General features: G+C 40.7%; 1 protein-coding gene across 7 annotated transcripts in view; it reads left to right on the top strand.

Moving 5' to 3' along the window:
- The window catches only part of ark2n (arkadia (rnf111) N-terminal like PKA signaling regulator 2n), a 111,380-nt gene that overhangs the window by 74,756 nt on the left and 19,468 nt on the right, over positions 1-17,156 (top strand). For 3 of the 7 annotated variants that reach the window (XM_060935673.1, XM_060935675.1, XM_060935674.1), the window contains one exon: positions 10,813-11,025. The exons of 2 other annotated variants lie outside the window; for them this stretch is intronic. In XM_060935673.1, the coding sequence (XP_060791656.1) occupies positions 10,813-10,924 (112 nt within the window). In that variant the 3' untranslated portion in view covers positions 10,925-11,025. Of the gene's footprint in view, positions 1-5,813; positions 6,165-10,812; positions 15,647-17,156 lie in introns of those variants that run through there. 2 more of the 7 variants (XM_060935679.1, XM_060935676.1) reach the window with 2 other exon arrangements.

Below are 17,156 nucleotides of genomic sequence, written 5' to 3'. Positions count from 1 at the left end.
AGCTGAAATGGGTGTTTTTGGGAGCAATTTTGCTAAAAATGTACAGTAAGTATAAATATGCATGTATTAAAGTGCCATTCCACCATTGGATGTATTCTTTGGCATAAAATACAATATATTTTATGACAACATGACTAGACAGAGAAATCTTTTAGCTTCAAAATGATATATCAAACATAATTTTTTGACAACGACAAGTATATTAATTTTGCGACCAAAGTCACCTACCCTTTTAATTTCCGCGCGGTAGTGAAACGTGATGTCATTGGCAGGTTCCCCTTCTTGTGTACCACGTGTTGGTCTATTTTTAGACCAGGAAACCCCCAAAGTGAGAGAGTCATTTCTCCTCGTATATGGGGGCCAAAAAAATTGCGAAAAATTGAGTTAATCTTTCAGTTAGCTAGATTTATTGGTATTTATTTTTATCGCGTTCTATCCGCCATTGCTGATAATATGTGCCACGTCACACGTCACGTGGTACACAAGAAGGGGAACCTGCCGATGACATCACGCGCGGAAATTAAAAGGGTAGGTGACTTTGGTTGCAAAATTAATATACTTGTCGTCAAAAAATTGTTTGATATATCATTTGGAAGCTAAAAGATTTCTCGATCTAGTGATACCATTTATATATGCTGTCAAAATATATTGTATTTTATGCCAAAGAATACATCCAATGGTGGAATGGCACTTTAAGGCATAATCAAGTAAATAAACATAAATAGATATACACCCATAGAGGTAAATGAATGAAATAAACAAAAAATGTAATGATGATAACGTAAAATTGGGAAATGGCAGATGAACTGTAACTGATAGATACCCAGGTAAACTACATAAATTTAATCATTAAATTGGAAGGATTTCTTATCTGTTCGTGAAAACAAAACAGAATTGTTCCACTTTCTTTCTGTTCAAATTGCTGCCATGGCATTAGCTCCTGGCAAAGAAGTACAGTGCTCAGCGTAAATGAGTACACCCCCTTTGAAAAGTAACATTTTAAACAATATCTCAATGAACACAAATATAAGTTTAATATAACATCTGTTTAACTTGTAACATGAAAGTAAGGTTAATAATATAACTTGGATTACACATTTTTCAGTTTTACTCAAATTAGGGTGGTGCAAAAATGAGTACACCCCACAACAAAAACTACTACATCTAGTACTTTGTATGGCCTCCATGATTTTTAATGACAGCACCAAGTCTTCTAGGCATGGAATGAACAAGTTGGCGACATTTTGCAACATCAATCTTTTTCCATTCTTCAACAATGACCTCTTTTAGTGACTGGATGCTGGATGGAGAGTGATGCTCAACTTGTCTCTTCAGAATTCCCCATCGGTGTTCGATTGGGTTCAGATCAGGAGACATACTTGGCCACTGAATCACTTTCACCCTGTTCTTCTTCAGAAATCCAACAGTGGCCTTAGATGTGTGTTTAGTCATGTTGGAAAAATGCATGACGACCAAGGGCACGGAGTGATGGTAGCATCTTCTCTTTCAGTATAGAGCAATACATCTGTGAATTCATGATGCCATCAGTGAAATGCAGCTCCCCGACACCAGCAGCACTCACGCAGCCCCACATAAGGACACTGCCACCACCATGTTTCACTGTAGGCACCATGCATTTTTCTTTGTATTCCTCACCTTGGCGACAACATACAGTTTTGAAGCCGTCAGTTCCAAAAACATTTCTCTTGGTCTCATCACTCCAGAGTATAGAGTCCCAGTAGTCTTCATCTTTGTCAGCATGGGCCCTGGCAAACTCTAGGTGGGCTTTTTTGTGCCTGGGCTTTAGGAGAGGCTTCTTTCGTGGACGGCATCCATGCATGCCATTCCTCTGCAGTGTACGCCGTATTGTGTCACGGGAAATAGTCACCCCAGTTTGGCTTTCTACTTCTTTAGATAACTGCAGTGAACTTGCATGCTGATTTTCTTCAACCCTTCTCATCAGAAGACGCTCCTGTCGAGGTGTTAACTTCCGTGGACGACCTGGACGTCTCTGTGAGCTGGTTGCAGTTCCATCTTTCTTAAATTTTTGTACCACTTTTGCGACAGTATTCTGACTGATAAGTAAAGCTTTGCTGATCATCTTGTAGCCTTCACCTTTGTGGTGGAAAGAAATTATTTTCTTTGGGGAATTCTGAAGAGACAAGTTGAGCATCACTCTCCATCCAGCATCCAGTCACTAAAAGAGGTCATTGTTGAAGAATGGAAAAAGATTGATGTTGCAAAATGTCACCAACTTGTTCATTCCATGCCTAGAAGATTTGGTGCTGTCATTAAAAATCATGGAGGCCATACAAAGTACTAGATGTAGTCGTTTTTGTTGTGGGGTGTACTCATTTTTGCACCCTGAAAAATGTGTAATCTAAGTTTATATTATTAACCTTATTTTCACGTTATAAGTTAAACAGATGTTATATTAAACTTTGTCTTTTCAACATTTTGGAAATTGTTTGTGTTCATTGAGATATTGTTTAAAATGTTGCTTTTCTAAGGGGGTGTACTCATTTACGCTGAGCACTGTATATGCCACAAACGAAAAAAATGTCCTCAGCTCTCCTGTTGACTGTGATGTAAGTAATTTGGTTCCATGCACTCAAGAGGAGGCAGAGACGAGGCTATTCCTTCATGTGGCAGATGCTGCTGAAAAGGGACTTAAGAATGTGTTAGTTAGAACAGTGGATTCAGATGTGGTCGTCTTGGCAGTAGCTGTATTTCAGAAAGTTGACCTTGAAGAAATGTGGATAGCCTTTGGAACTGGTAGCACTTTCTGCTATATTGGCATCCACAAGGTGGTTGCTGCTCTTGGTCCTTCCACTAGCGATGTTTTGCTCGCATTTCATTCTTTCACTGGCTGTGATACAACATCAGCATTCTGCGGCCATGGTAAAAAGACTGCTTGGGACACGTGGCTTGTGTACCCAGAAGTCACGGAGGCTTTTCACGAAATGTTGCAAATGCCACAAGAACTGAGTGAACGATCTTTGTCACAGCTGGAACGCTTTGTTGTTCTCATTTATGACAGAACAAGTGCATGTGTAGGTGTCAATGAGGCACGGAAACATCTTTTCACACGAAAGTCAAGATCGTTGGAAAACATCCCCCCTACACAAGCTGCTTTGAGACAACACATCAAACGAGCCATGTATCAGGCTCATGTATGGAACCTTGCCTTGGTTATTAGGCCCCAGTTGCCAAGTCCTTCAGACTGGGGATGGGTTAACAGTGACTACGTTTACATGCACGTCCAAATCGAGCTGCTGTTGGTAATCGAGCAAAGGGTCCCAGCAGGGGTGCCAGAGAAATCCAATCCTACATGCACAAGTGAAATCGGGCTATTGTGCAAGGTGCATTGTGCACCCGAGCCACACGTGGCGCTACACGCCCCATCGTGTTGGTACACTTCCGGTTGTCGTCATGAAGAAGAGCTATAGTGTTGCCAGATACTGCTGACGTATCCCAGCCCAAAACATGTTCAAATCCGCTAAAATGCACTTAAAACACCCAATCTGGCAACACTAGCAGTTCCGTGTTCAAGCTGTTAGGCTTGCTCTAACAGACTATGGCTACAAACTGTCCGGCGCAGACCACTGTTTTGTAAGACAACTTATTTTGCACAATAATATTTTTCTAAAGTCCATTTTCTGCTTACAAAAAAATATTTTTTTTTTTGCTTACAATTTAACTTGTCTTAATAAACACACAAAAAGTTCAGTTGTTTTGTTTTTATTGACATTCTTCAGATGTTGGACATATACACACACACAAATACAATGACTTGTTTATGTACACAATTCACAGCTATGCAACAGCTGTACAGATGTATTTGGTGATACAGTAAGTGAGCTAAATTTTAACAGTGCAAACAATGCCACAAAAAGAAAAGATTCATGCCGTTGTCATGATTCGTTGTCATGCTGACCGAGGCTGTTGTGTTTCCCGCTTGTGGTCTCGTCACTCGTCACTTCCGGAAGTAGCTCGACAACTAGCTCGATAGGGTGTACATGCACAAAGTAGCTCGGCAGAAATCGCATAAACTAGGTCGTGTAGCTCGATTCCGAGAAATCAAGTTCGGTTCAATTTCAGCCGAATTAAGGTGTATACATGGCATTTTGAACTTCGATTTCAGTCGAGCAACGGCAGAAATTCGATTCTCTCTATGTGCATGTAAACGTAGTGAGTGACGATGGATGGCAGCCACTTTGGACAACACTACCTGAGGCCTCACAGTCGTGCTATGAGCTTTTGCATTATGGTTGCAAAAAGGGCTGTTGTGGTCACTGCAAATGCAAAAAGGCAGAATTGAAGTGTACTGCCCTTTGTGCATGTTCTGGAGACTGCAATGATTAGAATACTCACATTAGGCCTGCATCACTTGTATCACTCATTTGGAAGTCATTTTACAATTACAAAGTATATACTGCTTGGCAATATGCCACAAAATCATAAAAGTTGTTGAAATTGACATAACACATCATGTATTTTAGAGTGACCTGCATCTTAACCTTGACTTCGAAGTGTAATATCACTATAAATGGACCCTCATGACCTAGAAAAATGGAAATCCACATGTAATTACAATTTTTGTCACACTTACGTAAGCGTACCCATTAAGCCCACCAAAATCTAAATTTCTTCATTTTTCATCCATATTCACACAATGTTTTAGTGAAATGATTTGCTAAATAGTAAGATTTACCCCTCATCTCAATGCTTATTGATAGGGATGTCCCGATCCGATCACGTGATCGGAAATCGGGCCCGATCACATGGTTTCAGACTCGATCGGAATCGGGCATTGCCTCCCGATCAGAGATCGGATATATATCTATGTAATATATTCTCATTTTTAACACATCAATAGCTATGCGTTGGCACAGAGTGAGACCAGACCTCTTGTCTCAACACAGCAACATCAACACGTGCAGCATGACATCACTTTGTAGCGGAGACGCTATTGGTTATTGGCTGCCTGTTGCCGGCAAAGTTGAACACGGAAGCAGTTCGAAGCGGAAAGCAAAGCATGAGATCATTTTTTTTTTTCGTTGGATGACAAAAGAAACGGGCTCAAACCTGAAAGGGTAGAAATGCTTGTTTTCATCAAGAAAAACGTTCATTTCCTTAATTGAAATTACTGTACACCACTGTGAGATGCGTTCTTAAAAGCAAATTACTGGCACTGTGGCACTTTATTTTTTTTTTTATTTGTTTACATTCCTGCCAGGTATTTTAAGGTTATTTTTTTTAATTTGTTATTTATTGTTCAAACTGCCTCACGTAAGTGCTCTGTTTGCTAACGGAGTTGTTGGATGTTAAAATAAGGTGTTAAATAAAAAATGAGGAACATCCTGGATCCGTTTCTTTCCTCGTCTTTATTTTTTATGGATTATAAGAAGTATCGGATCGGGACTCGGTATCGGCAGATACTCAAAATCAAATGATTGGTATCGGATCGGAGGGCAAAAAAACCTGATCGGGACATCCCTACTTATTGATGAGTTGATGTGAATTTCAAAATACACGATTAAGATATTTTAGTAAAAAAGTCAAAAGTCTGGCTGGGCTTAAAGGGTACCATCGGTACCCTTTAAGCCCACTTGTGTTCCTAATAAGCCCACTTCAACATATTTCATAGAATAATGTTGTTTAATGAAATATAAATATATCAATACATGAAATAACAATGAAAGTGTGCTGTAAACATTCTTTTTCATAAATATGACCATCTGATCAACTGACAAACATGACAAAACAACACAGAACAATGAATCATTTCATCTAATTTTGTTTCATTTCAGGCAAGCGGATCAGCGAGCGGATTTGATCATCTTAAGTTTTTGTTTGTATACATTTTCCACCTCAGTGTAGTTGCTGAGGTAGAATGGGCCAGCTCCCACTAGGTTTGCCTTGCACAGTATGAACTTTTTTTCCACATCTTCAACCTTCTCCCTTGAAGGGAGATGGTGCGTGTTGTTTGGGCCCCGGTCAAGAAATTTCATGACGTAAGACGTCTCACCCTCTGGTGGCGTGGACTCATTGAGGACTCGCGCTATATAATATTTCGCAGGCTTGGTAAAAAGCACTGCGTAGTAAGTGTCTCTCTCTATAGTCAACTCGAGATGAGCACTCTGGCATTCATCCTTCTTGTTCTGGTCAGCTCCTTTTGTTTCTTTCCCTTGTTGTTTGTTTGTTTGTTGGTTGTTGTTCTTGTAGCACTGCCCCTTTTGCCTAGCATTTGCTAGCTGTAGTTTGCATACATTTCAATGGGTGGTACCATTTAAGCCCACCTGTACAAAAGGCTAATTTATGTAAACACACAACTAAACGGCCTTTTATGATACGTATATTTAAATATCAATGTTAAACAAATCATAAAATGGTCACTATTTCTATCTAACAACTTTAACTGTTCTGCTGGAGAAGGATTAGCAACACTAGCGTTTTTTTTTGAGAGGTTAGCTACTTTTGCAAGCTCACAAAACATCTTTTCATTAAAAGAGAAAATATATAATTTAAGAAAACACATCGTTTTTTTCAATTAAAATCAGCACATTTGCCTCTTATTTGACATATCAATATACTTACCAAAGATGTAGCTGAAAAGTGTTGAAAATTGGGGATTTCTAACAGGTTGCAAAAGTGCAAAGTTTTTCTGTGTCTTTTCGTCAGTTGTCCTGGGACTGTATACACATGGGCGGGGCTAATTCAACCATACAAAATGTTATTGGTATGCAATAAAAAACACTTCGTAAAGAACAAATTATTTAATTGAATGAAGTAACTTTTGGCAAAAAAAAAGTTTTCCTTTTTTGTAATTTGACCTCAAAGTTGAAAGTGGGCTTAAATGGTACATGGGCTTACTGGGTACGCTCGCCTATGATAAAATGCCCCAATTTTTAATCCTGTCCATTGAAATTGCACATAACAAGGGTCGATGACCTCCAAGGTCAAACTGAGAGCGCCTCCAGATCTTAAATTAATTGTTATGCCCTGGAGAACAAACCCTGAAAGTTTCATGCTTTTATCATGTTGTGCACAATTCTTATGTTTATAGGGCCTTAACAGCTCTACTACTAAGGATATTTTAGCATGAAGTTATTCAAAAGAGCTATTAGGACTCCCTTTAGTCTTCACTTCAACACACAACTTGATTTACACTCGAAGGGAGTCGAAAAGAATCTTGGAACAAACAGCAGTGAAGGAGTCCAAGTTTCCCGTCGATTTACAAACCGCACACAGAATGACACCGCGTTGCTCATCATAAATTAGCAAGACCAGGGGCTGAGTCAGGTTTTCCTGGGGCTTGTATTTTTATTTTTTTCAAGGGAGATTGGCATCGATAGGTTGGCGAGGTTCTATCTAACTTTACAAGAAATATCACCCACACACATTCAAACGTTATGACCTCTTGAGTACTGATTTTTGCACTGCTCTTTTTACAGTTATGTCGTTCACTTCAGTTTCTGTTGCCGTAAGTTATCAACACCCATAATCGTCTGAGGAAACTGACGCATGTGCCAGTTGACTAAGTATCACAAGTAAAACTTATCAATTTAATAAACTTCTCATTTCTTACTCTTGTGTATCTCTTTTAGGACCATGAAGACAAATTCTCATCTCATTATCTCTAGCCGCTTTATCCTGTTCTACAGGGTCGCAGGCAAGCTGGAGCCTATCCCAGCTGACTACGGGCGAAAGGCGGGGTACACCCTGGACAAGTCGCCAGGTCATCACAGGGCTGACACATAGACACAGACAAACATTCACACCTACGGTCAATTTAGGTGGTGTTTACATTAGACCGTATCAGCGGATCATCAGATTAACGTTTTTAAAACGATTCGCGTGCACACAGCAACGCCAATACACGGATACGCTAATCACATGACTAATTAGATGGCACGTAAGTTGAAATGTGTCCGTGCAGCTCAGTGCTTCCTCCTCAGCGGCTGCGCTCCAAATCACTCCGCCCTGAACAGCGAGTGCCCTCTGGAGGGTGCGCACTCCGGCCCTGCGCAGCTCACAGAGCGCGCGAGTGAAGCGCACGAGCAGTGATTCGGGACTGAGCCGCTGTGTGTGTGATCCCAGCGCATATCGGGCATGCGCAAGTCACTCACCACTTGCAAGTGGAAGGATGGCAAGCCTAAAGACAATCATAACTACACAGTGGGCAGTATTTGCATCTTACCATGAACAACATTAAGAATGGCAAAGTATTATATTCATACTTTTTATACTCTTTAATGAAAAACAAAAAGGTGATACAAGGCGGAAACAATAGCAGGAAGTGAAGTCCGCGCCGTTTTTCAGCAGTCGCATCACATGACCAACGTGGCATGAACAACGCCAGCGAATCAGGAAGGTGGATGTCACAGTGACGTTGTCCAATGACGACGTCAGCTAGAGCTCAGCACTGCGTTTCCTCGTATCTCAATGTTTACACAGCACCGGATCAGATACGAACTGGGTTGAACACGTGGGCCCTGGCGGATTCAAGTTGTTCCGCCTGTGGAGTCGTTTCCCGGCGTTTTAATGTGAACGGATGGTGCATCCGCGATGAAAACGAGACGGATACGGTCTAATGTAAACACCACCTTAGAGTCACCAGTTAACCTAACCTGCATGTCTTTGGACTGTGGGGGAAACCGGAGCACCCGGAGGAAACCCACGTGGACACGGGGAGAACATGCAAACTCCACACAGAAAGGCCCTCGCCGGCCACGGGGCTCGAACCCAGGACCTTCTTGCTGTGAGGCGACAGCGCTAACCACTACACCACCGTGCCGCCCAAGACAAATTCTAAGTTACGTTATTATTTTGCAACATTTCAAAATTCCAGATGACCTCCAAATCAGTTGTTTTGTATTGATTTTTTTTTTTTTTTTTTGGAGGGCAAAAATATCCAGGGCTATGGCCCTGAGTGATGGGGCCCAACAACGCCACTGCATTAGCCATGAGAACTCAACACGCAACACTGCCCAAAACATGGCTTCCTTTAGCTGCTTGCTGGGCTGACAGCACTTTCACTTTGGCTTTTTTTTTTTTTTTTAAACCAATCCCTGTATTACTGACACTGTTTAATGTGCTTGGGGACAGTCGGGGCTCTGAGCATGCCTCCCCCATGGCTGTTTCAACCCTTAAATCATCTTCAGTGCTTGAAGCTCTCCCAAAAAACTTCAGCTTAGACAGCGCCATTGTTTGGTTTATGCAGAGATAATTGCACCACCACACCAGGACGATTTAAGACACACCGCAATTGGTCAAAAGCTTGGCACTCATTTCGTCATTGTGTAGTCGATTTTTATTGGTCACAGGCACATGCTCATTGTTTACACGCTGACTTCCCGTCGTCTCTTCGCTGGGGTTGGATTTCGGCAAACGGAGAGATTTGTGGACGGATTTCTAGAAAAGATGACTTATGATAGTCATTTTCTCTTCGTCACTGATGGATTATGTTCGTCATCAATGACGAGCGTGATGAGCACCAGCGGGAACCCTGATTGATTAATGTTACTTGGTCGCCAGGAAATAGATTAACACTTCCACTTTACTCACATTCGGACATATTAGCAGTAAATGGACAGTTTTCAGTGAGTGTTAATGGGGTAAGAATTGTAAAAGCTCCTTATCGAGTATAGTAGTTGTAAATACCTCCAAGTATTGGTCACGTTCCAGGTCTTGTAATATTTTGAAGGTGCTGACTTTCTTCGTCAGCTGACGCTTTTGTGTCAGGTGGCGTTCGAGTCTCGTCTCAATTCATCATGCTTTTCCCTGCTCAACCATGTAGCATTTACTTGATGAACCACAGCTCAGGCATGTCGTTAAGATTCTTTCTTTGCACATCACTGCAGACTTGTGTGCTTGCAGAAAATCAAACCTTCCATTTTCTCGAATAGCTAGAAAAAGGGACACCTTTGTGGCCTGTGCCATGATGAGGATATGAAATGAAATTTCTGGTCATGGTGTCGAGTGACAGTGCGTGTTGCTGGTCTTTGAGACATCTGTGCGGGGTTCTCTGGACACCGATGCTTCTAGATCATCAGTTTCAAGGTCGCACACAAGGCATTGCTTTTTTTTTTTTTTTTTTTTTTAAATGGTTTTTGCTCAGTTATCTGTTAAGCAAACACAATGAACTTGTTCAGAGTTGTCCAGATCCACTACACCAATACAATGGGCAGTCTTGTTCTTTCCTTCTCTTATGTTACAGAATAAATATAAAACTCAAAACTGTATGTTTTCCTTGCCATTGATTTGTCCGTCATTGCATCCTTTAAAAAAAAGAATCAATTTGACAGCTGTCCAACAGATGGCGCTGTACATCTTTTCAAATTTCTACAGTCTCCCTCCCCATGCATTATACAAATGCATTCCATGGTATTCTGCTACTTTTTTTTTTTTCCTACCTGCCTTCTCATGAAGTACAGTTAAGGTATAATCCGCCTATTTAACTTCAGAGCTAGTGGTTTCTTGCGGTATGTCTTTATGTATGTGTATAATTAATTTTTTAATGTTTAAGTAAAATGAGTTGTAGTTGAGAATCTAGAATACATTACACATGTGCAAACGTTTCTGGTTGAGGGAGTGTTTAAATATTGCCGATTCTTAATGTCACATGTTTATGCAACATACCGCAGTACCCAGAATGCACCGTGAAAGCTGCATGACTCCCATTAAGCCTGTCAGCATGGCCGCCATGAAGTCCAGCGGGGTTTTTTTGGGGTTTTTTTGCTTTTTTTCTAGTGTGTGCCTGACATTTGTGTATGTCTGTGTTCTCGGCGCTTGCTGTCTGTCTTTAAGCTGGCCGCCGTGGAAACAGCATGGGCGGAGTCCTGGAAGAAGCGCTGACACGAGTGGCCGCCGCCCAGAGGCGTACAGAGGAAAGGTTCCGTGCGTGGATGGAACGAATTAGCCGTCTCCATTCCGACGACGACGACGATCAGTCATACAGTGGGAATCCAGAAGGGCAGAGTCACGTCGGCTCGGAAGAAACGCCAACGGCCTATCGGATCATCAGGCTGAACAATGATGCGTCTCCCCCGACACTGAACTCTGCTCACAGCTGCGTCCTGGATCCGAATCTGCTAAATGTGTAACGGGACGATGTGCTGAGCTACTGAGAAAATTTGAAAAATACTTGCGCAAAATAGAATCATTCTAGCCTACAATGCTGGAAACAGTACACAAGGCCCTCTCTTTTGTCTCCTTATGCGTTCCCCCCCCCATTACTCACTTTCTCTTCTGATCTCCTTTTGTCTTTGTTGTTGTTCTCTCTCCATTTACATTTGCTTATTGGCAAATAATTTTATTCCAAACAATTCCACAGTAAGACAAAATAGTCTGTTCACGTCACTGTTTTAGGAGCCAGCATTGTTTTTCCTCAGTTTACTAGAAGTGCAGGACCGTCAGAACTAAACCCAAGTGCTACGAACACGAGTCATAAAGTAGTTGGTCAATGCACAGCTATAACAAGCTTCATACATGGTACACATTAATAATATAATTATATTATTAATTAGTAATGATTATAACTGCAGAGATCTCGGGCTTACCCCCAAGGTAGCTGTAACCGTGTGGCAAAAGGGAACACACCTGGATGAAAATGTATTTTTGTTTACATGGTTTTCTGCGGTAAAAAAAAAAAAAATCAAAAACGACTAATATTGTAAGGTTCAACCTGGCATTTTGGTCAAAAATGGTTCAGCCACAATCTTCATTTCTTCCTGTGTTTTATTCTCCTCTGTTTTTGTGCAATGTTTGGGGTGGGAGGTGGTTTTATAAGGTTCTAACTTCCAGCCAGTCATCATCCATGGTGAACATAGGCTGAAAACAACATGGGTGTCATTGTCTAATCAATAGCCGTGCTCCTTTTTCATAATTATGAAAAAAGAGGGGGGGAAAAAAGACTTGGAGCCTTCGTAGGAGTCAGAGGAGAAATCTTTTATTTATTAATTTATTTTTTAACCTTGCTGGGGTAAGATTTGCCTTCAGAAATGCATTGCATATGTTATACACGCTGTGTGTATATAAAAAAATTAATAAATAAAAGGGAGAGAGAGCAGCGGCTACAATTATCGACACCTTGACAATCTTTAAGCCATTGCAAAAGTAGAAAAGACTTTTTCAGTACGTAAATTGTGCATGAATAATTACTAAACTTCCACTGGGGGGGGGGGGGAAGAGTTGATGCCCAATTACTTAGCATATCAGATCATGTGACACTGTTCCACAATTATCGAAACCTTAGTCCACAGTCCATCGACATCCAGATGATTCGTTCTGAAAAAAATAATCGGTACGTCATATTAAGTAAACAAAACATGGCTTTTGTTTTACGTAGACTTGTATTTATTACAAAATATCTTTTATAAAAATATCGATGTCGGCGCTGACGTAAATGAAGTCATCTAATGTTTGTAAACAAATGAACTGAGTGTGTTTAACCTGTGTCAAATCTTTTTGTTTCACTTTCTAAGTATTTTCATAGACTACGTTTTGTTAATCATTCGTCGTTTATTAATTTCTAGTTTTGTAGTTCACCAATAAATGTCAACAGGCAATTGACATTGTAACCGCATGAAAATCCAGGTCAAAGGTCGCATGTCATTCTTCGAACCAAAAATATAAAATGTTTACTGATTATTGTCGTGTGTGGTAGATATTTACAACAAACTGCAAAAACAATTTTCTGACTGGAATAGAAAACTCTGAATATTTCAAGCGTGTAGTTTTTTTTAATATGCGAGGAATTTAATTCTGCTCTAATTCTATTTATCGCAACAGGATTCCAAATACTCTAAGGTGGTGTTTACATTAGACCGTATCCGTATCGTTTTCGTTGCGGATGCACTGTCCGTGCACATTAAAACGCCGGGAAACGACTCCACAGGCGGAACAACTTGAATCCGCCAGGGCCCACGTATTCAACCCAGTACATATCTGATCCGGTGCTGTGTAAACATTGAGGAACGAGGATGCGCAGTGCTGAGCTCTAGCTGACGTCGTCATTGGACAACGTCACTGTGACATCCACCTTCCTGATTCGCTGGCATTGGTCATGCCACGTTGGTCATGTGATGTGACTGCTGAAAAACGGCGCGGACTTCACTTCCTGCTATTTGTGTGTGTACGCGAATCGTTTTAAAAACGTTAATCTGATGATCCGCTGATTCGAAATAATGTAAACAGGGCCGAAGCGTTCCATTCTGTTATGAATCAGGAAAAAAATAATTATAAATCGCAGCACTTTTTAAAATGTTTATTTTTTTAAAGTACTTCATCTACTTCAACAATGTTACACAAAGATCGATCCATAACAGTTGTAAATGTCACTTAATTCCACAGGGTGTCGATAATGGTGGACACCGGTGAAACTGATCACTATTATCGACACCTCATATGACTTCTCAAACGCGCGTTTAGATACAAAATGGCGACTGTCAAATGAGAGTAAGAAACAAAGTAGGTTTTGACAAGGAGATCATGAAATATCCGTGAATATGATCAGTAAAAACATGTCCATGATTTTTCCACCATGCTTACCTGCGATGATAACGTCCGGGTTTTCCTCAAATTGCTGATCGTGCGAAAAAAAATTCCATCTCCGCTAATGAGCTGTGTCATCAAATGACAAGATCAAAGGGTAGGGTTGGGTTGGGGGGGTTCTTCCGGTTGATTAAGTAACTAATAACTGTTGTAACTGAAACTCACCTTTATTTTTTATTGGTAAATCTGAAAAGGTGTCTAATTATGGACTGTCAAATAACTGTAGCCACTGTATACATGTACACGTGTGTGTGTGTGTGTGTGTGTGTGTATATAATATTATATGCGCGTGCATGCCACCGTATAATGTTTTGTTATATGGACACCTCCAAAAAAAAATTTTACGCAAGTTTAATTTTGAGCTGGTTCACTATTTTGGCAATGCATGTCTCGTCAGCGGGAAAACACTGGGAGTAACTTTATCGGAGTGAAATATCAGTAAACGTCACTCAGATCTGTGATGTATTTTGTATGAAAAATGTGAGTTTGTCAACACAAGAAGATAGACTTAATATATTCAAGTCAACTTCTTTTTTTTTTTTAAATTCTAATACAGACACATTCATCAACAAAAAATACCCACATTTATCAAAACATTTCACCGATTTACTTACAAGTGCCACACGGAGATTTATGTCATGGTTTTGGTTCTCCATGTCCCGGATGTAGCTTGTATGAAAAATGAGTGGTGTATTTCCCAGCAAAACACTTGTGTTCATGTAATATAAAAGAGCCTTATGTAGAAATATAGTACAAACTTCAAATTAAGTTAAAGGTAAACAAATAGAACATAAAATCTTTAGGTGCACTTAGCTCCTTATGGTTCATTTCTTCCATTTTTGATGCCAACTCTATTTCATGCACATGATCTTGGCAGACGATTGCGACTGACTAAATATTAGACCACTCTGAATACCTCGACTTTTTTTTTTAATTTAGGATTCTGCTTATTCAGTTTTGCATTGTGTGTTTAAGGCAAATGTTACCCCTAGCAAGATAAGAATAATACACCCAATCTCTTCTACAAATTGAGGGCATAAATCTTGGCTTTCTTTATCCATGCAATCGCCACTGCGTGCATCTCGCCCGTCCAAGTCAAATTAGCATGTGCCCTTTGATATGCCTGTGAACATCAGATTAGCCTTGGCTTCGTTAAATTCAGCATTGAAGGTCATGAATGTTATAAACTTGGATACCTCGTGCAACTCTGTCCAGAAGGAGAGAGGCGGCGTTTCTTGGTAGAAAACCCATATCCAAATGCTCTCAAGTGAAACTGAGTCTTAAATGTTGTGAACACACCATCTTCCCTGAGTATACGTGTGTTTTGAGTAACTTCTCTGGCGAATTTTTCATCCCAGAACCGACCAATCATATAGCTCTACACACACGCGGTTATGATGGAATGGACTCCATTTAAGTGTCACTCTGTCACCTGGGGAAGAAATTGAAGAATTGACTCGTTACTTGTGATGTGGTTTGACTTTTGTTTTTTTTTTGTTTGTTTCTTAAGTCACATGCATGTAATGAACAGACTAATAAGAAGCAATAATGCATGAACAGCTGCACTGTGATGTTGTTATACTACTAATATAACTAGTTACTCCATACACACATGGTCTATATAAGCTAACCTCATGCTAAAGTCTTGTGTGTTTGTGACTCATCCTGAAGCTTGCAGTTACTGCAGTCAGATACACTGTATAATGCGCACACACACACACACAGGCACACGTCTATAACTGTTTAGCAGTTTAACACCAGTCGCAATGTCAGTGTCTGTGTGTTGTGTAATTTTTTTTTTACATTTTTTTTTTAAACACCAAAAACAATCCTTGTTTATACTTGCAGAAGAGCCTTAAAGAGAACATTTTATTTTACACACACATTCTTCATGGAAGGGCTTAAAGGGTTCCAATTCACAAATTTGTGCTAAATAAATAAGGACGCACTTCTTCAAGGAGTCTGTTGAACCATGAAAAGTCTGATGGAACTAACAAACCATTTTCTTCTTTCTTGATTCATGTTCCTAGCGTTATATACCATTGGTAATGTCTCTGGTTAAAATTAAAACATAAAATGCTGTCATGGATTTCTGTCCATCATTGATGTTTTGTATTTAATGCAAAAACGAGGCTGTTTTCATCTTTGCCTTGACTGTATATCCTCACCTTAATAGGAACACCTGTACAGCTGCTCATTATCCAACTGACCAATCATGTGGCAACAGTTCAGTGTATAAAAGCACGCAGATACAGGTCAAGAGCTTCAGGTTCATATCAGACATTAGTATTTGGAATAAAAATGTGATCTCAGCGACTTTGACCATGGTATGGTTGGTTGGGCCAGATGGGCTGGTTTGAGTATCTGACACTCCTGATCTTCTGGGAATTTCACACATGGCAGACTCTAGAGTTTGCACAGAATTGTGCGAAAAACATAGCCTGGCAAGCCAGACTAAATGTGAATGTTTAGTCTGGCCTCGATCCGTAGACATTTCCGACGGGGGTGGGAGGAACAACCCGCTGTCTTTCAAACTGTCTCTGTGCGTATAGGCCAACGCTCTGACCAATCAGCGCAACAGTGACTGTGACGTAGTCAGAGCGACAGAAAGCAGTGGGGGAGACCTTGAAATAAATAATTTTTCAAAATGCGTATTAATTAATAAACAGGTTCTAGATATTAAGAAGTTTGGAGATAATGACCACAAGTTTGGAGTCTGTACCACAGAGACACTCCCCCCCCCCCCCCCCCCCCCCCAAGTGTTTTTCAAGGGTTTGCTTAAACTGTTTTTGAGAGTTTTTATTTAGTAGTGTTTGTTGAAATAATTTCCCTTAAATTTAAAATAACGGGAAAATAAGAAACAATCAAAAAGTAATGTTTCAAAGCTGTTTATTAATTCTTCGTACTGCACAAACTAGCCCCATCCTTTTGGCTACGAGCGGAGCCAGCTGGTAGATCAGACTTTTGCCATAGCCGGTCGGCAAAACAGCGAAAACGTCCTTCTTGAAAAGGAATGAGCGGAGAGCCTCTTCCTGCTCATGTTTCAACGAAAACTCCAAGTCTGATTCTTCTAAAACTGATTCCAAAGCAGAGTCAAACGCGCGCTGTTCACTAGCCGTAGCCATCTTTCCTGCTGCGCTTTCTCCAGCGTCGCGCAGCTTTGTCGTCACTCCTGAAAAAGCCCGCCCAAAGAATCCAAATAAAAACCTTGCGTTGTGATCGGCGGGCACGATTTGATGCCCGGGGTGTTTTTGTTTATATGGTGCGAGGCTAGACCCATTCGCTAGGCAAAAATACTTTTGGCCGCTAGGCGGGTGGGTCTAGTTTACTAGGCTACGAAAAACATTGAGTGCAGGCAGAAATGCCTTGTTGATGAGGGAGTTCAGAGGAGAAGGATCAGAATGGTTTGAGCCAGCAGGAAGGCTATAGTAACTCACTCTTTACAACCATGCTAAGCAGAAAAGTATTTTAAAACCAGGGCTCAACATTAAGGACTGCCCGATTGCCCGGGGCAAGTGAAACATGCATTCGGGCAAGTGGGATATGTCCCCGACATGCCTGACCGGGCAAGTTGGAATGAGCATATATTACGGACTAGC

This window comes from Neoarius graeffei, chromosome 12, assembly GCF_027579695.1.
Source record: "Neoarius graeffei isolate fNeoGra1 chromosome 12, fNeoGra1.pri, whole genome shotgun sequence".
NCBI classification, from domain to species: Eukaryota; Metazoa; Chordata; class Actinopteri; order Siluriformes; family Ariidae; genus Neoarius; species Neoarius graeffei.
This window is presented reverse-complemented; position numbering and strand designations above follow the sequence as displayed.